General features: G+C 54.7%; 3 protein-coding genes across 5 annotated transcripts; 1 reads left to right on the forward strand and 2 right to left on the reverse strand.

Moving 5' to 3' along the window:
* Positions 1–420: 420 nt before the first annotated feature.
* UBE2Z (ubiquitin conjugating enzyme E2 Z) lies at positions 421–9123 on the forward strand. Its single transcript, XM_061343243.1, has 7 exons — positions 421–878; positions 2478–2550; positions 4230–4417; positions 6148–6259; positions 6834–6946; positions 7455–7545; positions 8621–9123. Exons 1-7 carry the CDS (start codon positions 526–528, stop codon positions 8789–8791), a joined length of 1101 nt encoding a protein of 366 aa, XP_061199227.1. The 5' UTR covers positions 421–525; the 3' UTR covers positions 8792–9123.
* A 2098-nt stretch (positions 9124–11221) lies between these two features.
* On the reverse strand, positions 11222–14827 carry SNF8 (SNF8 subunit of ESCRT-II). 3 transcript variants are annotated; one of them, XM_061343245.1, is made up of 8 exons: positions 14726–14827; positions 14418–14468; positions 13911–14049; positions 13524–13628; positions 12829–12901; positions 12111–12252; positions 11873–11947; positions 11222–11470 (listed from the first exon to the last, which is right to left on the reverse strand). In XM_061343245.1, the coding sequence occupies exons 1-8, from the start codon at positions 14777–14779 to the stop codon at positions 11333–11335; spliced, it is 777 nt and encodes a 258-aa protein (XP_061199229.1). In that variant the 5' UTR covers positions 14780–14827; the 3' UTR covers positions 11222–11332. The 3 variants fall into 3 exon arrangements, with proteins under 3 accessions (XP_061199229.1, XP_061199231.1, XP_061199230.1); XM_061343247.1 differs by lacking the exon at positions 13524–13628; XM_061343246.1 differs by lacking the exon at positions 14418–14468 and having other exon boundaries at positions 14726–14813.
* Positions 14828–15531: 704 nt separating this feature from the next.
* Positions 15532–21759, reverse strand: GIP (gastric inhibitory polypeptide). Its single transcript, XM_061343222.1, has 6 exons — positions 21703–21759; positions 19693–19783; positions 18574–18720; positions 18118–18249; positions 15918–16004; positions 15532–15541 (listed from the first exon to the last, which is right to left on the reverse strand). Exons 2-6 carry the CDS (start codon positions 19764–19766, stop codon positions 15532–15534), a joined length of 450 nt encoding a protein of 149 aa, XP_061199206.1. The 5' UTR covers positions 19767–19783; positions 21703–21759.
* Positions 21760–24920: the final 3161 nt, after the last annotated feature.

Here is a 24920-nt window from a genome sequence, read left to right on the forward strand (position 1 = left end):
GACCTCCATGGGGATGCTCAATGGGGGCAGAGCAGGGAAGGGACCTGACCTGAAGTCTCCTTGAGCCCTCCTGGGGAGAGCAGAAGGGACTCGAGGACAACGTAAGGGTTGAAATAGAGACCCCTCTGTCGGTGCCCGGGTGCTGCCTGTAGCTGTGGCCGTGCCCGTGCCGAATCGCTGCATCCCTGCGGGTTAACCCGTGCTGTACCGGGCCCCACACAGCCACTCCCCAAAGTGCCGTTTTCCATCCCAAAAAGCCCCAAACTCGTGTTTCCGCTGCCTCCCGCCCGGGAGACCCCCGCCGCAGCAGAGGGCGCGCTATTCCTTGCGGAAAGCTCTACCCTCTGTGGTGGAGGCGCTCTGGCACGGGAGGGCGGCTCTATGATGGCGAGGGGCGGGGTGTAAAGGGGGTGGTGCCGCTCTGGCCGGCGGTCTGTGGTGGAGGCGCGCGGCGGGCGCCGCTCTGGCCGGCGGACTCGGTGGTGCGGAGTCCCGGAAGCGGCGTTCGCCGAGGCCGGGCGCGGAATGGCGGAGAGTCCGGCGGCCGAGGAGGCCGCCCCGGTCCCGGCCCCGGTCCCGGCCTCGGTCCCGGCCCCGGCCGCAGTGCTGCCGGCGGCGGCGGGCAGCGGCGGGGCCTCGGCCGGCGGCGCGGGCGGCCCCGGTGTCTTCATCCCCGCCGAGCTGTGGGCGGCGGCGGGGTTCGGCGCTGCCACAACGGGCGCTGTCGCCGCCCCGGGCAGCGGCGGGGCCCCCATCGCGGCGGCGGCGGCGGCCGCGGGGGCCGCGCTCCTCACGCACTCCGCCTTCTGGGACCCTACGGTGAGCGGCGACTGGGATAGCGAGCGGCCCAGCGCGGCCTGCCTGCTGCGGATCAAGCGGTGAGAGCCGGGCCCCGGGGCTCCTGGTACTGCCGGGGAGGGCCGCGACCCCCGGTGTGTCGGGGGTGGGGGGGGACGGTTGGGCTCATCCCCGGAACCCTCCGGCGGTGACTGCCCACTGGGCCTCAGCGGCCCCGCACCGGCGGCCTTGGGGAGCCGGGGCCAGGCCCCGGTCTCGGCCGTTATCCCGCGGCTCTCGTGGGGCAGCCCCCGGTCCATCGAGCCCCAGGATGCGCCTTGCCCCGGTGGCTGGGGGAGGATGGAGCCTCCCACCTCGCCCTGCCCGGAGCCCGCATCCCGGGGGCTCCTGCTCCTCCCCTGCCCGCTGCTGAGGGGCGCTGGGCGGCAGAGCTCAGTGCACGGCTCCAGCCCTGCCTCCGGGCTCAGCTCGGAGGCGCTGATGGGGGGGAGCTCCCCAGCCCGTGTCAACACGCGGTGTTCGTGCAAAACCTGCCCTCAGCAGGGCTCCTGCCTGCCGGGCCCTGCCCACCCGTTCGGCTGCGCTGCCTCTTTGCTTGGGTGCTCAAGCTGGTGCAGCGAGAGCCGCTGCTAGAACGAGCAGCACAGAACCATAGAATAGTTGGGGCTGGAAAGGACGTGAAGAACACCCAGTTCCATCCCCTGCCGTGGGCAGGGGCAGCTCCCACTGAACCGGGTCACCCAAGGCTGTGTTCAGCCCGGCCTTGAGCACGGCCAGGGATTGTTGAAACGCTGGCGCTGGTTCAAAGAGCCCTTCCTCTTCCTTTGGAGCAAGGATCCCTGCCTCCAGGCTCTTGCTCATCCTTGTTCTGGAGCTTGTATAACGCTTTCCAAAGGCAGCAGCGGGCAGTGGGGCGGTTTCCAATGCAAATGCCCTGTAATGGTGGTAGGAAGGGGATGCTCCCTTCTTGGTCTCACCTGGAAACCTTTCCAAGCTCTGGTTGCTTCCCATATGGGAGGGTCAAGTGGGAGCTTGTTCTGGAGATCAGCGGAGCTCTGACTATGGGAGCACGATGGAGGTGATGGGTGACTGCAAACGGAGCAGAGCTGTAGGGGATTTATTGTTCTTCATTCACTTGGTCTGAGCTCCTCGAGGGACAGGGCCGTGGGGATGAAGCTCTGTGTGTGTGCACGTGCATCCCAACTGAGCCCACTGTCACATTGAGCCCCTGCTTCTCAGAGCAGGAGCATCTCAAAGGCTGTTGAACCGTGGCATGTTTGGGGACACCGAATGACAGGGGGTAGGAAAGGGATCCTGTAAAGGGAGGGAAAGGTCTTCCTTTAACCAACAAACCTCCCCTCGGAGCACTGCTTTAGGGGAGGTTACGGGTGAGGCGTGTGCTGAGCTGCACAGGAGGCAGCCCTTGCTCGGTCTGGTGCCTCCCACCGGGCTCCATTGGAATGCTGCTTGTGCTCGGGACATTCCTCAACTCGTTTTGAGGGGCGACTCGAGGAAGCTCAGCCAGAAAGCAGGCAGAGGCCGAAGAGCAGTTCCTGCTCTCTGCAGGTTTCCATCTTCAGAGCGCATCCCTTTGCATCCCTGTCATCCAGAACGTTCAGTGCCTTGAGGGCTGATAAGGCCAAGGGAGATCTTGCCTAACTCCCGTTTCCTTTCTGCAGGGATATCATGTCCATTTACAAGGAGCCGCCGCCGGGAATGTTTGTTGTGCCTGATCCCCAGGACATGACCAAGGTAAGAGAAGATTTGGAGCTGGTGCAGCTTTGCCGTTCTCTGTACGTTGCTGTTGATGCCTGCTCTAAGGGGCTGCCCGCATGGAGCATTCCCTTAATGTGTTGAGAGGAGTCAGGGTGAGTCTCACAGGAGCATGATGAGGCTCTGGTCTTCCCGGTGCCATTGAGATGGGCTGGATTTAAAATGGGAGGAGGCTCTCAAGGAGACTGTGGGGAGATCCCATCCTAGGGACCTGAGGAGCTTCCACAGAGAGAGCCAGCTCTGCTTTAGTGGCCCTGTGAACCAGTGGGGTGCTGCTCCAGCTCGTTTCCTCCTCCTGATGCTTGAAAACAGTCAATAGAGCAGCTCAGAGAAGAGGGAGCTCCGTGGAAGGCTCTTGGCCATGGGGGGCTTCTCAGAGAAGCTGGGAATGAGAAACATCCCCCAGCACCAGGCAGTGCTGGAGCATCCCTGACCTGCCTGTGGAGGTGTTGGACTGTGTGAGCTGGCAGCGATGTGTCCCTGGGCCCTGTCCTGCTGGCGTCCCACGGGTACCAGCTCTGCCCTGTGCAGCCTCTCCCATTGCAGAGCTGCTCTCCAGGGACACAGGCACGGCTGCGGCCTCTCCTGCCCTGCTTCCTCCCATCCTGGCTCTTGGCTGTTTCCAGGAGTGTGAATTCCTGGTTATTCCAGCAGCGAATGGGGGGGCAGAGGTTGCTCCATCGGTGTTCCTGATCCCGTGTATCTCTTGGCTGCTGCTGCCCCTTCTCCAGGCAGTGTCGCCTGCTCTTGCTGTGCCAGTTGTGTGCATGTGGGGGGGGTGGCTTTGCTTTTCCTCTGCTGCACACAAAGGATTCCTCCAAATTCCTGCCATGGAAGCACCTGCCTGACCTGGGGCCCTTTGGGTTTGGAGACAGCACCAAGGGAGCGTCTGTGCAGAGCCAGCTCCTCCTTACGCTGCCTTCCCTCCCAGTGTGCAGCTGGAGGTGCCAAAACAGCCTTCAGCAGAGGTGTGGGTTTGTAGGACACCGGCCCTGGGGCTTCCAGCTGAAACCCTGGTGAGGTGGGAGCACCACGGAAGGAGGCTGCTTGGATCACTTGGGGAAGAAGCTTCCTTAATAGCCTGAAGGGAGGCGAGAGTTCCTGCTGTGCAATTGGGATCTCGGAGGGTAATTAGCATGGAGAGAATAGGGTCTTAATTTTGGATCCTGGCAGAGGAAATGCACTGATTGGCTTCAAGAAGCCCAAACGAGCATGAGACCATTGAGGAATGCTGTCGTTTTGGCAGGAATTCTGGGGGGGGGGTGGTGTGTGTGTGTGGTTTTACCTCTGTTGTAAACCGAGTGAAATTCCTTTTCCTGCATATTTGCAATCTTGAAGCACCTGGGCTGGATTCAGGCTGGTTTGGACAGTCTGGAAGCAGCTCCTGTGGCCTCTGGCCAAGCCTCCCCATTGGAAACCTGCTTTGCAGAGGGGAGGGAAGCGCGGCAGCGGGAGGAGAAGGGGAGCAGAGGGAAGGAGGGGAAGGGGGAAGCGTGGCCTGCACGGGGCCTGTGCTTGTGGAAGATGCTGCCTCCCTCCGTGCTGCTGCCGGGGTGGAGGTCTCGGTCTCGGTCTCTTGCCTTCGCTTGCCTTTGTGGAGGATTGGAGGGTGCTGCACAGTGTTGAAGTGGTGCGCAAGACGGGCTTTTGTTTTCCAGATTCATGCATTGATCACAGGCCCATTTGACACGCCTTATGAAGGGGGTTTCTTCTTGTTCCTGTTTCGCTGTCCTCCAGATTATCCCATCCACCCACCAAGGGTCAAACTGATGACAACGGGAAATAACACAGTGAGGTTTAACCCCAACTTCTACCGCAATGGGAAAGTCTGCCTGAGTATTCTAGGGTAAGAGGAGCCTTTGGCTGTTTCGATGGGAAGGCAGGAGGTGGCTGCGGGCTCTGCTCTGCCTCGCGCATCCTTCTCAGCGCATCGTGCCCTCATCTCGCCCCAGATGCGTGCTTGGATGCACCTTCCTGCTTCTGTGGAGCTGTGTGCGGGGTCAGAGCCCTGGAGCAGCACCGAGCCCTCCTCTGAGTTTTAACTTGCCTTTAAAAGCACCTGAGAAGGGAGCAGGGGAAGCGCAAAGCTCAGGGGATGCTGCTCCTTTCCTCCTGCTTCCCCTTGCAAAGCCTTGGACCAGGCACTGCTTTTGCGCTTTGCAGCCTGGTCCTTAACGCTGGTTGAAGGAAGGGGTTTGTGGGTTTAACTTCCCTCTGTGTGTGGGTTTAAAAGAAAGAAATAAATAGAACTAAAAGCCAAGAACTTCCTTGAGAGCCATTTGACTGCTCTGGGCTTCCACCTACACGGAGTATGTGGGGCTGAGCAGTGGGTGTAAGGATTTACAAGCAGGGCTCCCATGCTGCCTGTTCAAACACTGCTGCCAGGGCTGGTTGTTCACCTGCTTGAGTTCTAAGCAGGGACCGAACGGCTCTTGCAGCTCTGGCAGAGGATCCCTGGCTGTGGTGGGGGATTCCCAACCCCAGCCAGGAGAGAAGGCTTTTGCTGAGCCTCTGGACTGGGGCAGCTGGGCTGTGCCTGGTTCCTTGTGCTGCAGAGAGGTAGGAACAGCAGGCAGGTGAGGAAGGGGCAGGGATGGCTTCGCTTGCTCTAAGGTGGGATGGTTTCAGCAGGGCTGGGCAGGTACCACTTACACCAGAGCCTCAGTAGCTGATACCATCGGTGATAGCTGCTGGTTGAGAGCTGCATGGTGCCGGGAAACATCTTCCTCAGTGGAGGAGTTCCTGATCCAACGAGCTGGATGCCAGTGCCTGCAGGGCACTGAGATGCGTAGGGCACACGTGTATCTTGGGGTCTGGATGCTCCCACACAAGCTGCCTTCTTGCTCATGCAGTTGTAACCCCCCCCAGCATGGAAGCTGAGTTATTGAAGAGTGAACAAAGAGCCTCAGCCTTAGGAATGGGAAGCACAGAGGAAACTGCGAGTGAAAGGATTTAGGAGGATCCTATGTGGGTCAGCACATCCTTGTTCAGCTCACAGGGAGACAGGTCTGTATCTGGAGCTAGGATATTAAGGGCAAGCAGCAGAGCAGCTTCTTCTGCTTATGCTGTTCTGTGCCAAGCAGGCACCTTATTCCTGTAGCAGAGCATCCATGAGTGCTTTTGATGGGTGTCCTTGTGCTGTTTGTTACAGACTCCACAAGTGGGTGTCTTCTTTGAGTCTGAAAATGAGACTTCAGTGCTGGGAAGTTGGTGGGTTTGGCTCATGGGAGCCTTGCTCCGGGCTGCTGGGTCAGATGATAGCCACACGTTCCCTGTGGAATGCCTGCAAATACTGCTTTTCCTCATGTGTGATGCAGGGGAGTGGGGTTCCCCAGCCCCTCCTGTCTCACTCAGGCTAAAGTACTCCTTTAGTTGAGAGAATAAATCACTTGGACCCTGAAAACCTCATCCATGCCCGGTGCTTTCTGTACCTATAGCAGCTCTTTCTCTTCCTGTCGCACTCCTGTGAGGGCCAGCCCTGGTTTCCCAAGCTTTCTGCTCTGTGGTGGTTGGAGGGATGGTGCTTATGGAGCCAGGCCTGCCTCCTTAATGCTGCTTTTGTGTTTTGATGCCCAGCACTTGGACCGGGCCTGCCTGGAGCCCAGCGCAGTGCATCTCCTCAGTCCTCATCTCCATCCAGTCTCTGATGACTGAGAACCCTTATCACAACGAGCCCGGCTTTGAGCAGGTGAGAGTGGGAGGTATCTCAGCCTTGGGTTTGCAGCTCTTGGGCTCTTCCCCCTACACCTTGCTGGGGGGGGGGGGGGGTTGGTGGTGGCAGATTCCAGTCTGGGAATGGGCACAAAAATAGGTTATGTTGCTTGGCTCTTCTCCAGCTTGCTCTGCCTCCAGTCAGAGCTTGAGGGGGAGTTGGAAGGCAGCTCTGAACCAGAGGCTGCTTGGCTCTCTGTGTAAGGTAACTGAAGAACATGAGGCAGCCGAGAAGTTGCCGGGGAGATGGGAGGGCTCTTCCTTCCCCTGCTACATGACTCCTGAAATGGCTTCCCTGGGCTGTCATGCAGGCACCGCACTGCTCAGCTTTCCGTGCTCACCAGCATCTTGGAAACAGGCAGGTTTCTGGGCTGCCTCCGTCCGTTGACCCCTGGAGATGGATAAAATCTTGCCAGCTTTTCACTTGCAGTGGAAATGAGTGTACACAGCATAGAAACCATTGTGGGTTCATGCAGTGGGGAGATCCATCAGGGGGGGATGAAGGAGCCATTGCTGTTGTGTGGACTCACCGGCCCAAATTCTGTTTCCAGGAGAGGCACCCCGGGGACAGCAAGAACTACAACGAGTGCATTCGGCACGAGACCATCCGAGTAGCAGTGTGTGACATGCTGGAGGGAAAGTGTCCCTGTCCTGAGCCGCTACGGTACGGAAGAGAGGCATGGAGGGAGCCTGGGACAGGGTGTGGGAAGCAGGATAAACTTCCCTGGGATTCCTGGGGTCCTGCAAGTTGCTTCTGGGAAGAGCAAGTCTTGAACGCTGCCTGGTCCAGCCAAGAGTCATGGCTGCATCTGTGGTACCCAGGGGCTGAGCACTGACAAAGGCCGTGTCACTGGGTACAATGGCTGCAGCCTCCCACTTGTGTTGGGGAATGAATGTGCCTTGTTTTATGGAGGGGGGAAAACCCGTTCAGAGGGAGGGGAGCACAGCTGCTGGGGCAGCACGTGCAGCATCTCTTCAGCTGCAGCGATGCTGTGGTTCATTTCACCCTGTGTCCTGCCCCGCTGGACCCTGGTGGGTGGCTGGGACACCCTGTCTGGGTGTCCATGCTGACTGCATAAACCAGAGTTCAGTGGGGTGGGGTGGCCCTGGATGATGTGACTGGTGGAACCCTGTCATTTTGTGGTGATTGGTTGCTCTCTCCTTGCATTCAGGGGTGTGATGGAGAAATCCTTCATGGAATACTACGACTTCTATGAAGGGGTGTGTAAAGAGAGGCTTTATCTCCAAGGACAGACAATGCAGGTGAGTGGCAGATTATTTCCTTGTTGATAACACGCTGCTTTAGGTAAGGCTGTGTACTTAGAGACAGAGAACAATGTGGAGTACCTGGGTCTTTTCTGTGAAATGCCTGTTCCAACTTTGAACCAACCATGAACCTGAGACCCGAGGTGTTCCTGTGGGCATCCCCAGGCTCAGAGCACACGTGCAGTGTTTCCAAGGCTGAGTGCTGGACCTTGGAGCCTCTCCAGGCAGGCAGGTTCTTCTTTCAGCAGTGGAATCGGGATGTGCAGTTTGCTTTCATGTGCATTTGATGTTAAGCAGGGAGGGCACATGTAGGTTATCCAGTGCTGGTGGCTCCTGAACAACACTGCAGTACTTTCCTCTTGGTAACTGGTAGTTTCTCATCTCCTGAGGTTTCTTTGCCCATGCAACAGATGGGAACATTTCTCTGATGCTTCTTGTTCTGTCAGGTACCATTGCAAGTGGCTGACTGAGTTAAAGCTACTAGAGGAGGAAAGAGGTGGATGAACAGTGACAACACAGCAGACACATGTAGACAGGTTGAATACAGGAGCTTGTTGCTGCAGGAAAGCAGACTTTATAGATTGCCAAGCTATTTGCATGTGAACAGACGTGTCTCCCTCCCTCATCCGCCACCTCTTGCCTGACTCATTGAGAAAATCCACTTCCAAGAAAGGCTGGAGGTGGCTGATTTAATGCTCTCGTGTCTCGGAGCCCTTTTTTCCTGTCAGTGCCACCTCTGGCTGTAATTCAGAAATGGAAAGTGCTCCCAAAGCAGGAGAGTTCATGTCTGGAGTGAGAAGTTTCCATGAGGAAGGTGTGTGCCTGCCGTACGGCTCCGTGCGGTACTGATCTAAACACCACACAGTGACGTTTGATGACATTAGAGGGTTGTGAGCTGTGGCCCATTCTTGGTTCTTCTTCATGGAGCTGGGGCTCAGTTGCTTCCTCTGGGGTTTAGGAAGATGATGGTGTTGTGCTCGGCTCCCGGGGTGGTAAGGGGATTTCTCCTCTCTGCCTCGTGCAGGGAGGATGCTGCTCCATGTTAACGGGCTTCTCTCTGCTGTGCTTCCAGGACCCTTTTGGTGAGAAACGAGGCCACTTTGACTATCAGTCCCTACTGGTGCGTTTGCAAGGCATTCGGCAGAAGGTGCACGAGAAACACCAGCAGGAGAATACAGAAATAGACTCTGAGAGCAGCTCCTCCGAGACAGAGACGGACACTCAGGGCTGCCCTAAAGCTTAGGGCTGCGGTAACGGTGGAGAGGCCAAGCCATGGGGATGTTCTGTCTTCACACTCGAGAGTACCCCTGCCAGACTTGACAACCAAACCAAGGCCAGAGCAGAGAAAACTGTGGGGTATCTTCAGTCTCCTTTTACTGCTCTGGTGGAGAACGCTCAATGAGAAGACTTCACGCTAGACAAAGCCAAGCTTGTGACAGGCTACTTGTAAAGGTACTTACTATGCTAGGAAGCCAGAGCATGTGGCATCAGGTTCTTTCTCAGAAACACCTCCACTGGTTGTTTAATTCTTCTTAGTTTTTTTGCTCTCCATTTGATTAAAGAATGAGATCCAGACTGCAAATCCTCTTGCAGCTTTTCTGTTCCTAGACAGTGAGCCCTTCCCTGGGGCCGTGCTGACCGTGGAGCGGGAGCTGTGGGAGTGCTTTGATGAGGCCAGGGTATGCCAGGCCCTTGTTTGTGCAGGTTGGGAGCCCCTCTGCTCTATGGAGCCCAGCCACCTGATGTCTTTCTCCTAGACACTGTTCTAGACAGACCAAAGATAAAGAGCAGTGGTGGAATGTGGGCTCCTTTCTGAAAGCTTTACTCAAGCCCTGGGTGACTTCAGCCACTGAGACTTCAGGTGCAGAGGGGCGGATGGAAAGTGGAAACTGCAAGAATCCATCTATGGAGTGCAGGTGTGTTCATCCTGGTGTTTTGGGAAGGGAGGGTGAGGAAATCATTGCTCAGAGATGGGAGGAGCACGTAAGAATTTCAGTTTGTGTATTGCTTTTGGAGGTGGTGATTTGCATTTAGCACTCTAGAGATGCTGTGTCCTTTACTGGAGTACTGCTTCCCACCTCTGTCAGTGTCATGGTTTATTTTCCTCCCCTCCTCCTGCCACCACTGCCCTGCTGCTACTTTGATCCAGGCTAGGATAAGGGGCAGTTCCAGCCAAGGAAGCCGCTTTGTCAGAGGCCTACAGATCCCTTTGCCAAACCTGGCCGAGCACAAGCCAGCTGAGTGTGTGAAGTTGAGCCCTTCAGTGTATTGGACCATTTTAAACAGCAGCTTTTTACTGTGAGTGAAGGCCACCCTCTTGAAGGGTGTCTGCTGGCTGCAAGTGCCATTATGTCAGAGATGTATTCCTTGCATGGAGGTGAAATACCCATGGCTCCAGGTAAAGGAGCCTGGTGACCATGGATTGGAGCTCCATCTACTTCTCATGTGGTTGTTAATGATTCCTTTGATGGGAGCTTTGATAGACAGCTAAGCACAAAGTTGCACATTGTGCCAGGCCCTCTCCTTAAACCTTCCCACCAGCTGGGCCCTTTCAGACTCCTGATGGTGGTGGGAGAACCTCCAGTGGTCACCTTTGGTCTAAAAGCAGCGCAGAAAGAGGGTCCCAAAGACCCCTGTTGTGTTCTCTACAGAGAGGCAATGCCCCATGTGCCACTGACTTCTCAGTCTCTGGTTTCTATAACCCTTGCAGAGCTCAGAAGCCTGCACACCGCTGAGAGGTGGCAACATTCCTGAATCCCTCAGGAACAACTTGGGAACCTTTCTTTGCCTTTAGCAAGCAAACTCCCCTGGGTCATTGGCTTGATGGAGACTGAAACCCTGTCTTCCGCTGAGGGAAGGCTGAACTTCCACAGGACTCACTCAACCCATCCACCAGATGAGGGCACGTAAAGCGGTGTGCACCTCAAAATGAGGTCCCAGGGAGGCAGCGGGGTCTCCCGAGAGCCGTGTGCTACTTCCCTGCCTCTCTAATCCCATTGTAAATGCCACGTTGTTTCTCACCATTCAGTAGCATTGTGGGTAGAGCTGTGGCTCTGCTGCCTTCCCAAGGCAGAGCTGGTCCTCAAATCTGTTTGTGATGCATGTGGCGTTACCATCCACCGATACAACGAGACAAGAAAATGCCTTATCGTGGACACTATTCACATAACTAGCATGTGGCTGTAAAAGAGAAGTATTAGTTTTATAGCTCTACTGTTGTCTGTCCTACCATTTCTGAATGTTTCCATTTCAAAGTGACAATCCTCAACTGACTGCTTTAGGCAGAGATGTTTTAGCAACAGATTTTTAGACCTAATCGAGTTGAAAATATATGCACAAGAGTCACTCTAAGATACCTGTTTATATACTATTGTACATAAGATCTTTTTTTTTTTTGGTGCAATAAAGTTTGTTTTGGCAGAATCTAGCCTGTGGTATTCCTTAGTGGAACAGCTCCTTGAGAGAGAGGACTACAGAACAGCTCCTCAGCATCACTGCTGGCTCCCAAGAGTCTTTACCCAGGGTCCCATTTGTGTTCTCCCAGCCTGCAGTTGCCAGAAGCAGCTTAGATAGCCTTCCTCTTGCTGTGGCAGTCGGTTGTCTGTGATGGTAAGTGGCACTTCCACCGCAATGAGGAGGAAATGCAGAGGTAAGCAAGTGTGAATGCGTCCTATTAAGCTTTCAAGTCAGACACCTTTATTTCAAGTCCACTGTCCCTGTGTTGCAGGTGATATGCAGATAACCTCACAAGAAGAGCTATAGCCAGGCACAGAGCATGGAGCAGTCAAGGTATTGCCTCCTTGGCTTCCTCTGGAGTGATTTCCTGAGAGTACAGCTCTGTAAAGAGAGCAGGCAGCCAGTACTGAGGTTCTCCTGCTGCCTGCGTGTCCAGCCAGGCCATTCCTTCCTTCAGCAAGTGTTCCTATACAGAGAGAGCAAAAACTGGGAGTGAAACTCAACCAAATGGCTGAAAAGCTATTCACAATGGAGGCCTGACCCCAGCTTTACTTCTAGGGTAAAGGAGGGTGTAGGATCTGGGCTCCAGTAAGCAGTTCAGACATCCAGCCATGGCCACTGCATATTCCTGCCTGACCTGAGCTAATGAGCCAGGGTTTAATGGAGTGAAGCCACAGGAATCTCTGCAGCTTCTGAGGCTCTGCTCTCCTCAGTGTATGCTTATGCTGGGTGTAGTCTGTGTTGGCTCCACCACCCAGCTTCGGACCCCCTGTGCATTCCCTGGTAATGCAGCCCCAGGCTGTGTCTGCTGTGGGAGCAGTCCCTCCACCCTGACACAGAGCTCTGTGATGCACAAGCCCGTACCTACCAGCACTTGCTTTGCACGTTCCATCTCCCACTTCAGGCTGGACCTGATCTCACTGACTGTTACGTAGCCCTTCTTCTGAAACGAGAGGGGAAAACACCGTGTGTTTATAGTCAAGACAAGTCTGTAGTTCAGGAGAGTGGGGGCTCTTTTGCCTACAGCCCTGTTCTACAGTTCCCTGGCATGGAAGGAATCAGGTTCTTTCAAGGAGGTTGTATTTTAAAGCCTCCTGGCTCAGTACCTCTGCCAGCTGCAAGACGACCGTGTGATCCATGTTCAGTTCAGCTGGCACCGACTGGACCAGATACGTTCCACCAACAGGGATAATCCCAAAGCCATTCCCCAAGACCTTCAGTTTCTTGATTGCACGGAGGAGATCGTCCCTGAGAAGCAGAGGTCAGTGCAAGGCTTTAAAGCAGGAGTTTCTCTCAAATACACCCTATGTTCTGTAAATGAGGCAGACTTGATGTGCAGAAGCTCTGAGCAATAAGAGCTCCCTGGAACTTGCTGCAGTTTCAGCTAATTTCGTTAAAGCCATTTAGAAGGAAGTTTGTGCCTCTGTGCCTCCCTTCAGAAGGGCAGACTCATATTAGAGACTCACTCGTAGCACCTGAGCTGCAAGTGCTAAACTTCAGCCTCAACTGGTGATCAAGGTGAGCTGTGTCCTGTCTGCTCCTGTAATGATGGGTGTCAGTCCCTTCCTTACAGACTGGCAGCAAGAGCTGGGTTTGCAGTGAACCAATTGTCCCCAGCTCAAGCCAAGAGTCCTTTGTGCCTTAGGGCTCTCTGATGAAACGCTGCTGCTTTCTGCACTGGTTAAGTAATTCGAAATGGCTCCAGTGCTAGAAGTCACGTTCAGACTCCAATGAACAGCAGCACCTTTGAGTGGTGCTGGAATCAGTCACCCCCTTTTCATCCCGAAGGCCACCCGATTCCCCCTCCCTGCAATACACACTCACTGGCTGACATCCTGAGCAAACTTCCCCCTTCCCTTCAGCACTTGCTGATGAAGTTCTTCCAGTGTTATCAGACCTAGGAGACAACAGAAAGGGACAGGAAAGCGTTAGTGCACAGCATCAAACCGCTCCAGCAAGAGCAGTCAAGGGTCCTTTGTGTGCTTCCACTGGCTCACCCCTGCTTTCCATTCTACATGGGGCTGTTCATTGTTCCCAGCATCAAGTGCTGGGTGAGATAAGCCTTGAGTCACTTCTGTTCCCAGAACTAACATGCAGCAGTTGCTGTTGCCTTCTCCCACAGATGTATCAGACTCAAGTTTCAGCTGCCATTGCTGTAGCCCATTCCAGGTCTCCAACTGCCCTTCTGGAGTGAAGAACATCTGCTATCTTTTCATTAGGCACTTATCCCTGACATTCCAACTCTTCTGCTGTGATCCTTAAGAGAGAATCTTAATGCCAGGCTCAAAGCAGTGACTCACCAGCTTTGTACTCCTTCAAGCCTGTCATTGCCCCCTGCTTCTTACCCCAAATCCTGTGAGTTATGGGTTGGTACCTAAACAGGGCAGAGCTGGTTGACTGATGTAGGAACCAATAAAGCTGGCTGATGGCTGTAGCTGTAACAAAGCTTTCTGGGGCCAACAAAGGCAAAATTGCCATCTCAGGATCTCCTCGAAACCAGACAAGAGTGGGGTCCTCACCTCCGTTCCTGTGCTTCAGAGCCAAGCAAACTTCAATGATCTGCACGCCCAGCTCGTAGTAAAAGTCTCCAACTCCCAGCATCTCGGACCAGAATCCTTTACCAGCTGTGAGGCAAGAAAAGGGGGAAACCATCCTTCCTTAGCGGTGTGAAGCAGGCTGCTCACAAGCCTTGCTGTAAGGACTCAGACCTGCCAGTCAAGAGCCTCTGTTTTGGTTATCCCCATGTGTTTGCCCCCACCCCTTTAAGTAAACAGCACCCAAAGGTGCATCCCATCAAATCACAAGCCCCAGGAATCAGAACACCTTCCCCCAGCTTTGCTGCGAGCTCTTTGCAGCACAAGACCAGCGAGGCACATCACATTAACCCCCCCGTGCCTGCTCCTCACATGCCAAAGGATCCACGCCGATGGTTGCGCACATATCCTGGAACTGGACCCGGAACTCGGGGTTTTTCCGGATCTCCTGCTTGTGTTTGCTGGCAAACTCCTCCAGGTTGGTCCTGAACATGTCCAGCTGCTTCGACATCTGAAAGGGAACCGCAGCAAAGGGTTTCTGGCTTCACGCTCATTTAACGCTGTTCTTCCATCAGCCGCCACCAGGCACTAAGGGAGGCCTCAAGAACCAGGTCTCTGATGCGCTCCCTCCCCGGTGCTGACGGCCTCCGAGGAAGGAACCAAGGCAAAAGTCACCGGATGGAACTGGAGCTCTCCACATGCACGCTTTGAACACCGGACACAAACCAGCACCAGAGCCCAGCGGAGACAAGGCAAAGGGCTCTGCTGAACCGGGAGCTTGGCTCACAGGAGGGGGAGAAGCAGCCCCCCCCCAAGCCCCACCGCTGCCCGTGCAGCTCACGGGTAATGCCCCGGGTGCCGCGCAGGGGGGATCCCCACCTGGGCCAGCTGGTCCTCGGCCAGGACCGTCCCTCGCTCCTTGTACTTCGCCTGCAGGGGGAAAGCGGGAGGATGGAGCCGGTGCTCAAGGCCCCAGACCCGGAGGCAGCGCTCAGGGCCGGGCTGGACACAGGGGCTCGGGCGGGTACGGAGCAGGGACCGCCCGGTGCGGGGCCGGCGGGGCCGCTCCCGCAGTACCTGCGGAGCGCGGAGCTCCCCGCGAGCCCGGACCGGGGGGATCCCGGCCCCTTCCTCCCCCAGAGCCCGGTCCGGGGGGGTCCCGGCCCCTTCCTCCCCCCGCCCCTCACCTCCGCGAGCTTCTTCTTGGCGATGGCGCCCGCGCCCACCCCCCGCCGGTGCATCCCGCTCCCGCTGCCCGTCGCGCTGCGTCTGACGTCATCTCCCCGCGACGGCCGGTGCCGACGAACGCCGCACACCCCCCCACCCTATGGGCACCCATGGGTGCTGCCATCGTGTAACGGGGACCCCCCCCACCCCACCCCGGTATCGCTGCCCCGGGGGGCACTGAGGGGCTCGGGCTGACGGGGGTGGGGTTAGGGTTGGGGGGCCCTGGGGTGTGTGGGCAGTGGGGTTATGGGGGGGGAGCGGCCTTGTTTGGGGGGATCCCTCTGGTGAGGGGTGCCCCGAGGGGCCCAGCCCTCACTGGGGGGGTGCGGCCGCCCCACAGGGGTACGGCCCTCACTGAGGGGGTTTCAGACCCAACCCCCCCCTTCTTGCATGAGGGGCACCCCCAGAGGGAGCCAGGTCCCGGTGTCTGGGGCTGAAGCCCCCATGTACGGTGTTTGATCCATGGCCCAGTGCCAGGAGCCTGGAATCCCATGGGCAGGATGGGCCTGCTCCCCACCACACAAGGTGCGTTGTGGCTGCTGGGAGCCTTGCTTGGAAGGATGCTCGTTCCTGCAGCCTTTTAATGGTGTTTTGTGTCCATCCCCAAAGCAGGGCTCACCCAAGCGTCATTTCAGCTTCAAAGGAGACTCTTTATTGCTGGCATGAGCACAACAGACAAGCTGCAACAGAACAGAGCGAATGGAAGGGTCCTTCCTCCTCCCGTGCCGTGAGGGGATGGAGAGCGCGCCTCGGGAGGGCCCTGCGGTTACACGGTCCTGGCAAAGCAGAAGGGAGAGGGAACCCCGTGAATTCCTATGGCATTGCACTCACCCCGTTTGGTTCCCATAGGGAACAAGGCACAAGGTTCTGCTTTCTCCAGCAGCCGCCTGCCTCTGCTCCCTCGAGAAGCTGCTTGGACAGCAAGGTGTGTGTCAAAATCAGTCTCTAATAGTAAGGTAAAGGAGAGCTGCCTCTTGTTCCCTGTGTTCGTGGCCGGTTCATCCCTGTTTGTTCTTGGGAGCACCCAGTGGTCACCTAAGGCAACCCTAAACCCACTGACTGAGCACTGCAACAGGCACCTTGGGGACAAGGGCTGGAATAGGGCCTGTAGGGATGCTTGTAACAATAGGGATAGGGAGAGCAGGCACTCACGTTGCCCTGCAGAGATCAGTGGACATCAGCCATGTCAGGAAGTCCTGGTGCAGAGCATCCTTCAAACCTTCTGAAGCGTCCAGGGAACTGCAAGAAATGAGCCAGGCCGGAGAGGCAGGGATTCAGACACCACCTAAGGGCCTCTCACAGGGGTGTTTTCCTTGTCTCCCAACGGCTTTGACTCAGATAAACCCTCAAAGGGCTTTAACCTCCTTTTGTCCTGGTGAGCTCTTTGCTCTTGGCACATTTGGGCTGCCAAGGGGGGGGTGAGGAGGAGCAGCCCAGTGCCCCCCCCCTGCACCCCACCTCCTCCTGGAGCCAGCAGGCAGCGAAACAAAGGCAGAGCGTGGGGGAAGCAGCGTCTCTGCTCCAACCTCACAAAGGGAAGGCTTTGTTTGCAAGCAGCACTTTCCTCTCCAAGTCGGGGGGTTTATTTGCAATTAAGCAGATTAAGGGAGACACTAGGAAGCAGTTTGGGGTTTAATGAAGCTAATCAAGCTGATTAATCCCGAGCATCAAAGCGGTGCCTTCCCCCTCCCAGTCCAGGTTGGACAAACATCTGTCAGGAGCAGTTTGGGGCGCGCGGATCCTGCTTTGGAGCAGGGGTCAGGCTCGGTGACCTGCCGAGACCCCTCAAAGCCCTCGTTGCTTTGATTGCGTGCTTGCAGGATGAGGAGCAATGCTCAGGGTCTGATCTCCTGAGGGCCTGGCTTGAGCCACCCCTGTGAACCAGATCTGTGCGCGTTTCCCTGCCCCTGGTCATCCCCTGCACCCTGCTCTCTAAAGCCTCTTCCATGCAACAAGCTGTTAAAGACAACCAATCCTCCCCGGATTCGGGTCCAGGGGGGCCTGTCCCGTGACTCCCTGGGGTTACAGATCCCATGGGTTTTGCCAGAGGACACCCGGATTGTGCCTCAAAGGATGCGGGCTTCGCTTTTCCCTTCTTGCCACCATTTTAGGCGTAAGCACCAGCAACCTGTTAGGCTTTGCAGAGCCCCCTCCACGTGCAGGGAATGGGTCCCTCCTTCCCTCGGGGGGGCCTTGCCTTCGGCCTTGCCTTCAGCACACCAAGTGCCCCAGAGCAGCTTTGCCTTTGGGCTCCGTTGCTGTTTGAACATTTGTGCCAGGAGCTGAGGCTGGGGGAGGTGAAGCCGGCTCTTGACAGGCTGTGGATGTGCTGACACAGCACAAAGCCGGGATGCAGGAGCCTGCTCTCAGCCAGATGGCTCAGGAGATGAAGGCACGAGCTGCAGCAGTGCAGAGCAGCGCATGGACTGGGTTCCCTTGTGCAGGAGAACCTATTCTGAGCAAGCTCCTATCGCCGTTGTTGTCGTGACAGTAACCTTGTAGTGGTGATCTAAGGGAAGAACTGGTTTGTTTCCTTTCTAAGAGATAAACTGCTCAACATACTGAGTGTGTGAATGAGTTTCCATAGGAGCCCAGGCTGGTTTGGGTAGAAGGGACCTGAAAGCTCATCTGGTTCCAACCCATGGGCAGGGACACTTTCCACTAGAGCAGCTCGCTCCAAGCCCCATCCAACTTGGCCTTTGTTGTTCCCCCCCTCTCTCTTGGGTTCATTGATCTAAATCAAAATGTTCTGCAGAAATGTATCACTTAAATCTCATTTTCATGGAGAACATCCTAGGGAAGAGCTTGGTTTGGGTTATACCAAAGAGCTTGGTTTGGGTTATACCAAAGAGCTTGGTTTGGGTTATACCAAAGAGCTTGGTTTGGGTTATACCAAAGAGCTTGGTTTGGGTTACACCAAAGAGCTTGGTTTGGATTACACCAAAGAGCTTGGTTTGGGTTACACCAAAGAGCTTGGTTCTGGCTCCTCTGTTCTGGTGCTGTTCAAGGAGCGGGTGCGCTTCAGCCCTACCCAAAAGCAAGGCTTTGACCTTATCAGAGTGCTGGGGTTCCGTGAGGCTGTGCTGACATTTGCAAAACAAGAGCCACAAGAAGCCCCCGATCGTGGTCTCTTTTCAATCTGTGATTTGGGAGAAATGGGGAGGTTTTGGTCTTTGTGCTTTTTGGGGAGGAGGAGTTACAAACCCGGGACGTTCCCTTTCGACACCAAAGTCCCTTTGTGTGCCCGTGCGACACCGTTACCATCGATCCCTGCCCCAGAACATCCCTTCGGAAGTCACCCCTGGGACCCCTCCCTCAGCACAGGCATTCTCTTCCCAGCCTCCCGCCTCACCTCGGGCTTTTGTTGCCTTTCAGGAGCCAGGAGAAGAAATCTTTGGCTTCCTGCGTGCCCAGGTCCAACCTTTGGCCACTCGCAGCGGGTCCCTGGGGCTCAGCTGCCCTCTTGTACGCCTCGATCATGCTGCTGGAAAGGGGAAGCGGGAGGAGATCAACCGGAGATGCCACAAGAGGGGGCCCAAATGCTGCTTTTCCACGGCTCGCAGCTCCCTCCCACTCCCTCTACCAGCGGCGGTCTCAGGCAGGGAGAGAGGTGGTTGTGATGCGTGCCCGCAGACCAGAACCATCTCCAGGGCTTGGAAAAATGAAAGCAAAAAGAAACCCAGCTCCCTATAGAATCATTGCTGCAGCCTACGACATACATCCTCGGCTCCGCATTCTTCTGGAGCCATCCGTTGGCTGGCGGCAGCCCCGAGTTTGGATCGTAGGAGCATTGCAAGTCTGCACTTACTCGCTTTTCTTCTCCCGTCTGGCTAGCAACCACTCCACAAAGTTCTTCTTCAGCATGTTATCCATCGTGCGGCTGTAGTCGCTTGCCAGGGTGGCCTCGGAATAGCGTCTCTGCAGTGGTCTGGTGCTGGGAGCCCCTACACTGACCCTGGGGTGAGAGCACAGAGGCAGAGTCAGGCACCGATGGGGAGTACCCGCTACGGGAGCTCTGCTCGGGCTACACGCGGGGGCCACGCGGTGCCTGCATCAGCAAGGGTTGGTGGTCCCTGTTCGTCTCTCCTGGCACAGTGACTATTCCTGCCCTGGGAAGGGGCTGGCATCCTCCTCCCCCCTGTTGCTGGCTGCTCCTGCAGTGGCCGCTCAGGTTTGGCAGCCTGGGAGGAGATGCGCTCTAGGTATTTGCTGGTTGCCTGCAGTGTGGTTTGCCCTGCTGCACGATTCACAGGGAAGCTGGCTCTGTGCTAAGGCACCAAGTGGGCTCAGGCTCCTTCCTTCAGGAACCTGCACACTGAGGACCAAGGAAGCCTGTTCCTGTGTCCTCAAGAGGTTCAGGTGTGGATGGCAGGAGGCAAGAGCTGACTTTGGGACCAGCACAGACCTGGCAAGTGTCGACATAGGACTACTATGTGGGATTGCAGCAGCTCCTACTGCTCTAACAAGGATTCTTTAGGATCACCCAGGGTGGTAGTTGGAAATTCCATAGCAGGAGTCAGGGAAAGTCTCTGTTACATCCCTGCTTTATGCAACTGGTCCTATATTCAGAAGCTTCCAAATACTGGCTGCCCCGAGCCTCACTCATGTGAGATGATTACCTCTTGTTTCTAGTTCTCAGCCAACCTTCTTCTCTTCCTGGTTTACTTTCAGCTTGTTCCTCCTAACCTAGAGCCATGAAATTTATAGGGAAAACTTGGGAGTTCCTGGCTCTGCCTCAAAGACTCAGGCCTTTATTTTGATATCTCTCTTATCATTTGCTTATCTCTGCTTGTCTCTATTATCTGACATCTACCTCAGGACTCATGTTCTCACCTACTTATCAGGATGCCAATGGAAAGAGTCCATTTGCCTCCAGAGAGGAGCTGGAAAAGGCTCAAATACACCATGAGCTTTCCAAAACACTTACCCTGAGACAGTCTCTTCCATCAAAACAAAGCTCAGCGAAGCAAGGAGCAGAGAGAGAACCTTGAAAGCCATCATCTTCTCTGCTGGTTTCTCTGTTCAAAAGCAGAGGGGACACAGGGGACAAGTGACAGGATACTGAACCCGGAGGGACGGGTGGTGCTGGGCACGTGCCTCTGCTTGTAAATGTGTCTCCTCAGCCCCTGTGCTTCAAGCAGCCTTCTCCATCCTACAAAGCCCTCTTCTGCTGTTCCCCGTTAAATTCCTTTTTCAATGCCAATGCTCTTTCCCACCGTGGTGTCTTTTAATGGTCCCCTATACTTTTATTGTAACCATCAAATTCATTGTGGGTCACACATTCCTGGAGTCAAGGGCTTTGTCTTCCTCCATGTTTACAAGCTGACCCTGTGGGTACCTCATTGTGCTTTAAGGGTCGATTCAAGCTTGAGTATGTGAACGGGAACGGATATTGGATCAGGCAATTCAGCAGCCATGGCATCCTGCTTATCCCGCACTGTGGTTCTGCCAGATTTAGGAGCCTGATCTAATGTCTAGGAGGGCTTCTGCTGGGATGGGTAAAGCTTTGGATAGGGACTGGAGCCAGAGTCGGTGAGTATCAGATATGAGAAATATCCCATGGATAGCATCAGGATTGGATTCCAAGATTGATTGGTTTCAAGCTGTTCCTGGTCCTCACATCCACAGTTCGGCTCCGTAGCCCTCGGACATTTGAGCTCTTTTAATTACTATTCCAGCTCTGCAAACTCCATACAGAAATGGTTTTGATCTTGGCTCACAGATCTCTTTTGTTGTTTCTCACCTCACTCTTTGTTACAGCTCTTTCTGGAAACAGCATTGCAAGGGAGAGCTGCCGCTAACAGGAATGGTTCAGCAACAAAAAGAGAAGGTCTGTATCAGGACTCAGGTATCCAGCCTTCCAAACTGTATTCATATGTTGATAGAACTTTATTCCTCTAAGCTGTTATTTATACTCTTAAACCAGCCCAATTCTCGTTTTGGACAGACAGGACGTGCACGTTTGGATGCCGTTTGGAATTGGGGCATTCTTTTCCTTCTGGAAAACTGTGACATCTTTTACTGATGTTTTCAGCCCTTCCCATTAAGAGAGAAGAGCGCTCGCTGTGCTCCATTCTCAGCTACAGCAAGTTCTGAGGAGCCCTCTTAAAAGCAAAGGTGTAAGACTGAACACTGGCAAAGGCTCTTAAAGCCATAAAAGACAAATCAGTGCAGAGTGTGTTAACAGTGGAGTAAATCCCATCAGACAAAAAGCTGAGGAGTATTTTAAATGAGAAGGGGGAAAAAAAGTGATGATTCAATAACTGAGGTTTTCCCCTCCCATTTGCTTTTTGTTTCTTCTCTTAGTGGTAGAACTGTGGGTATAAAGATGCATCTGAAAATAGGGAAGTTGTGCAAGAACACTGTAATGTGGAAAGGTGATTATTGGTGATGCTGGGAGAGCAGAATTGACCCCAAAAGGGAGGAAAAGCAGAATGCGTTTGCAAAGAATATTGACAAACCATTTTGAGATTAATAAAGGCCCCCTTTGCCTGGGTGGCACTGATCTAGAGCATGGAGTTTGCTGTGATATTTATGCTGCTTTGATCCTCTAATTTGACTTCTTCACAAAGGGAGGTGCAACTGGTGGGATCTTTACAACACAAAGGTCTTTGTGCCCCCTGTGCAATCCTGTCTGCATTGGAAGAAGCATTATCCCTGGTTATCCCTAGCTGGGAGGTCCCAAACAGCAACTAAGAAGCAATTTCTCCTTACTTCCCTGTCTAGGTGCAGATCCCAGCCTGCTGCTTGCCAAGGACTGACTGTTCCTCTGAAATAACATCATTTCCCTTTGCAACCCAGCACATCCATTGCTGCAGAACCAAAGGTACGAGCTGCTCCTGCTCTGCTGCTGCCTGACACGCTCAAACACTGTTCACTCCCACAGCTACCTTAGGAAAAACACATTCAGAAGGGAGACCGACACAGAGCTTCTTACCTTGCTCCGTCTCTGAAGCTGCCCAGAGGATCTCAGCTGGTTCTGGTGCTGAGGAGACCCTTCAGAGCTCTTATGTATGTTCACTGTGCAGGACCAAACCCACTTGCATGAGGTAAACAGGAAATCAAGCACCTAATCTATGCAATTCAAACCCATTTAGAGCTGCTTCATTAAGTCTATTGACCTACAGAGCAGGAAAATAACCTTTTAAAATATGTTGACATTAATGGCAATTAAACATTACTGTATCACGAAATTGAGAGCAAATATGGATTGGGTGTAATACATGTGGCATTCGTCTAAACCTCAGTTCCATATAGCATCCCTTTCCATGGTAAAAACCTCCTTGACTTCTACTTTTTCCTTTGCTAGTGTAAGTGCTATCTTGGAGAGTCCCAGCCTGCTCCTCCTTTTCCGTACAGGAGGAATAACTTTGCTAAACTCGATAGCTCCCATCATGGTTGTTTTTGTCACCATCGAGTCTGAGCATCCTGAGCAGCCCCTTGTACAATCCCCAGACACTGAAAACAGCGTCTGACCCCCAGAACATGTGCTCTGAGAAGGGAAAACTGGGGATGGAGAGTGGCAGACAGGAAACCAGTAGGAAACAGGGAGGAGGCAGGAGGGTGGTGGCACAGCAGCAGCCTGTGTGGGGTGAAGGGCAGCAGCTGGACCTGAGCACCCACTGGGGCTTCTCCTGTCCTGAGTGAGTGATGGAGTGTTTCCCTGCGGCTCTGCAGCTGCTGGGGACGTGGGTCAGTGAGGCCACCACCTCACCCTGCCCTTGCACAGCTGGATCCAGGAAAGCAGGCGTTCTGCAGATGTTAACTGTGCCATCAAAGTACAAGGGGTAAATCCACTTCCATCAGCTCCGCTGTGACTACGTGCATGGTAAGATACCTCCCTGGTGCCTGCCCTGCCCCGCTTCCCCTGGGTCTCTCTGGGAGAACTGGTTCCATTACATTTTAGCACGGAAATCCTGGTCAGGGACCTGCTCTAGGATTCCCATCATCCCCAGCTCCAACCTGAAGGAGCAGAGCAGGGTGATGTTGGTGCCTGCCTAGCCCCCAAGCTGAGCTCTGCTCTCACCACTGCGAGGGCAGAGCTCGCTCCCGTCCGTCCTTGCTCCCCTCCCTGGAGCGCTCTGAACTCTGCCGGAGGTTATCCAAGTCACAGCCCTCCCCTCGGGTCCACCAGCCTGGTATTCTTCCCTCCCGTGGAGCTCAGCAGAGCTCCTCAGAGCAGGAACCCCCCACCTGGCTGTAGGAGGGATGTGTGCGTGTGCATCCTCCCAGGTTGGTGCTGGCTCAGCTACCCCGGGGATCTGTGTGGGTCAGAGCAGGATTTCGGGATGCCAGGGCTGAGCCAGAACCAGCCCTTCGTGGAACTGCAGTAATCACGGCAAGAGTGGAGTGTCGGTGCTTTCAGCGTGGGAGAGGGTTTCGCTGTGCTGGCGCAGTGCCCTGGTGGATCTTGTCCTGAACACGTGCAGGAATCCAGCGGGATGAGGTACTCGTCTCCACGCCAAGGCTCCGTTTGGCGCTTCCTTCCTACAAGCGGTGGGGTTTTTCTGCCCTTCTTAGTTCTGCAGGGACCCGGTGTCAGACACGGGCTGCTTTCAACCTGCGTTCTGCACCGGGAGCCTGCAGAGCACAGAATGAGCCTCATCCAGCTCAGCCCGGCGTGGGCAGCGGTGAGCTCTTGCTGCCCTGTGGTTATACACCCAGCAAGCAGTGTTGCATCTCTATTGCATTAAGGTAAAGGCTCAGAAGGACATTATTAGTGTCGATTAAGAGTTTGGGGCTATTAGGGAGTAATTACTACTTTCACAGGAACTATTTAACGTGTGGCTTAGTCCCTTAGCTAGCAGCACATGAGCATGCCAGGGTCTCCACAAGCTTTTCCCCCATGCAGGAAAGTCGTGCCTGCTGTAATAAATGATGCACTATAATAGTTATATTATAGGAACCAATTTACACTCCTAGCACAGTTGCTAATCAATAAAATGGAATAGTTTATCCCCACATCTTTATCATATGTATTCTGGGTGCTTTGCTCCCAGCCAACTCAGATATCTTGTTTCTCCGAAGTGCAACCTATTTGTTTTCCTCTCATTAAGTGCCTCTGTAGGATATAAAGTTAATAGAGTGAAATAAATATCCAGCAACATTAAATGCTGACCCAGGGTTCACAGTTACGGTTATTTCAGGGCATCTGCTCACGGTGTGGTTTGGACAACAGCAGCACTCCAGGACTTCAAACACCACCCCCCCCCCAGATGGGTCTGGGAAGCGATGGGAGAGATGCTGACCTGGAGAAGGGCCCCATGCCCACATCTGCTTCCTCCAGGGCAATGGGAGGTCTAAGTAATGAGGCAAACCTTGCTCTCCTCCAGCCTCAGCCCATCCCAGCTATGGCAGCACCACCCTCACGGTGTTATCTGTGCTCTGCTCTGATAACACAAATCATTTCACAAGCTTCAGCTGGGTCCCTGCTTGCGACAGGGGAGGCTGGAGCTTAGGTTTCACCCAGCCACCATTAACCAAGCTGAAGAGGGGAGCTGGGGCTGCCCTGCTTCCTCCTGCCCTGCTGGAGCAAGCTCTGCTCCTCGCAGCAGACCTGACTCGGGAGTTGGAGTTCCAGGAATTCGGGAATGTGTTGGGAAGGTCACAGCTGCGTGGCTGAAACGCTTCTGCTCTGCTCTGAGACACCGAAACATCTCAAGGGCAACTCTGATTACCAAGCCTTTCGAGGACTGAATGTCCCTGTAATCACGGCAAATAGGGCTTGAAGTGACCTTAAGAGGTCACCCATTCCTGCCCCTGCTCCCAGCCAGCCTCCGCTCTGCTCAACTCCCTCTGATCCATTCCCAAAAGCTTTTGGAAGGCTGCAAACTGCCCAGTCCATTTCTTGTGTCTTGCTCTAACCTCTCGCCTCCAATGGCTCTGCTCTCACCTCTCTCCTCTTCCCAGTGACTGGGGTGAGTAAGGGTTTCCCTTTCCCACTGGAGCAGTGCTCTTTGGTTGCTGCTTTGCGTGGCACAGCTCAGGGCACCTCAGCTCTGCCAGAGACGGGTTCAGGTGTTGCATATCCCAGGTGAATACAGCACTTTCTGCTCTGGTTTGGGTGCAGGCATCGGGCTGGTCTGAGGTTCCCCATTGTAACTGGCCATGATGCATCAGTGTTAGGATTTGCTCTGCTCCTCAAAGCCCAGGGAG

Source organism: Neopsephotus bourkii, unplaced genomic scaffold (genome assembly GCF_033783945.1).
Source record: "Neopsephotus bourkii isolate Nb327-2 ecotype Australia unplaced genomic scaffold, CSIRO-AGI_Nbou_v1 NB_1821, whole genome shotgun sequence".
Lineage (NCBI taxonomy): Eukaryota > Metazoa > Chordata > Aves > Psittaciformes > Psittacidae > Neopsephotus > Neopsephotus bourkii.

Excerpts from the sequence above, each read along its gene's own strand:
- UBE2Z (XM_061343243.1), top strand. The coding sequence starts at position 526 with ATGGCGGAGAGTCCGGCGGCCGAGGAGGCCGCCCCGGTCCCGGCCCCG. Across the intron at positions 2,551-4,229 it reads ATCCCCAGGACATGACCAAG|ATTCATGCATTGATCACAGG; the intron begins GTAAGAGAAGAT and ends TTTGTTTTCCAG. Across the intron at positions 6,947-7,454 it reads CCCTGTCCTGAGCCGCTACG|GGGTGTGATGGAGAAATCCT; the intron begins GTACGGAAGAGA and ends CCTTGCATTCAG.
- SNF8 (XM_061343245.1), bottom strand. The coding sequence starts at position 14,779 with ATGCACCGGCGGGGGGTGGGCGCGGGCGCCATCGCCAAGAAGAAGCTC. Across the intron at positions 13,629-13,910 it reads CGGCGTGGATCCTTTGGCAT|CTGGTAAAGGATTCTGGTCC; the intron begins GTGAGGAGCAGG and ends CTTGCCTCACAG. Across the intron at positions 11,948-12,110 it reads TCGTCTTGCAGCTGGCAGAG|AAGAAGGGCTACGTAACAGT; the intron begins GTACTGAGCCAG and ends CTCTCGTTTCAG.
- GIP (XM_061343222.1), bottom strand. The coding sequence starts at position 19,766 with ATGATGGCTTTCAAGGTTCTCTCTCTGCTCCTTGCTTCGCTGAGCTTT. Across the intron at positions 18,250-18,573 it reads AGACGGGAGAAGAAAAGCGA|CAGCATGATCGAGGCGTACA; the intron begins GTAAGTGCAGAC and ends TCCCCTTTCCAG. Across the intron at positions 16,005-18,117 it reads AAAGGCAACAAAAGCCCGAG|TTCCCTGGACGCTTCAGAAG; the intron begins GTGAGGCGGGAG and ends CATTTCTTGCAG.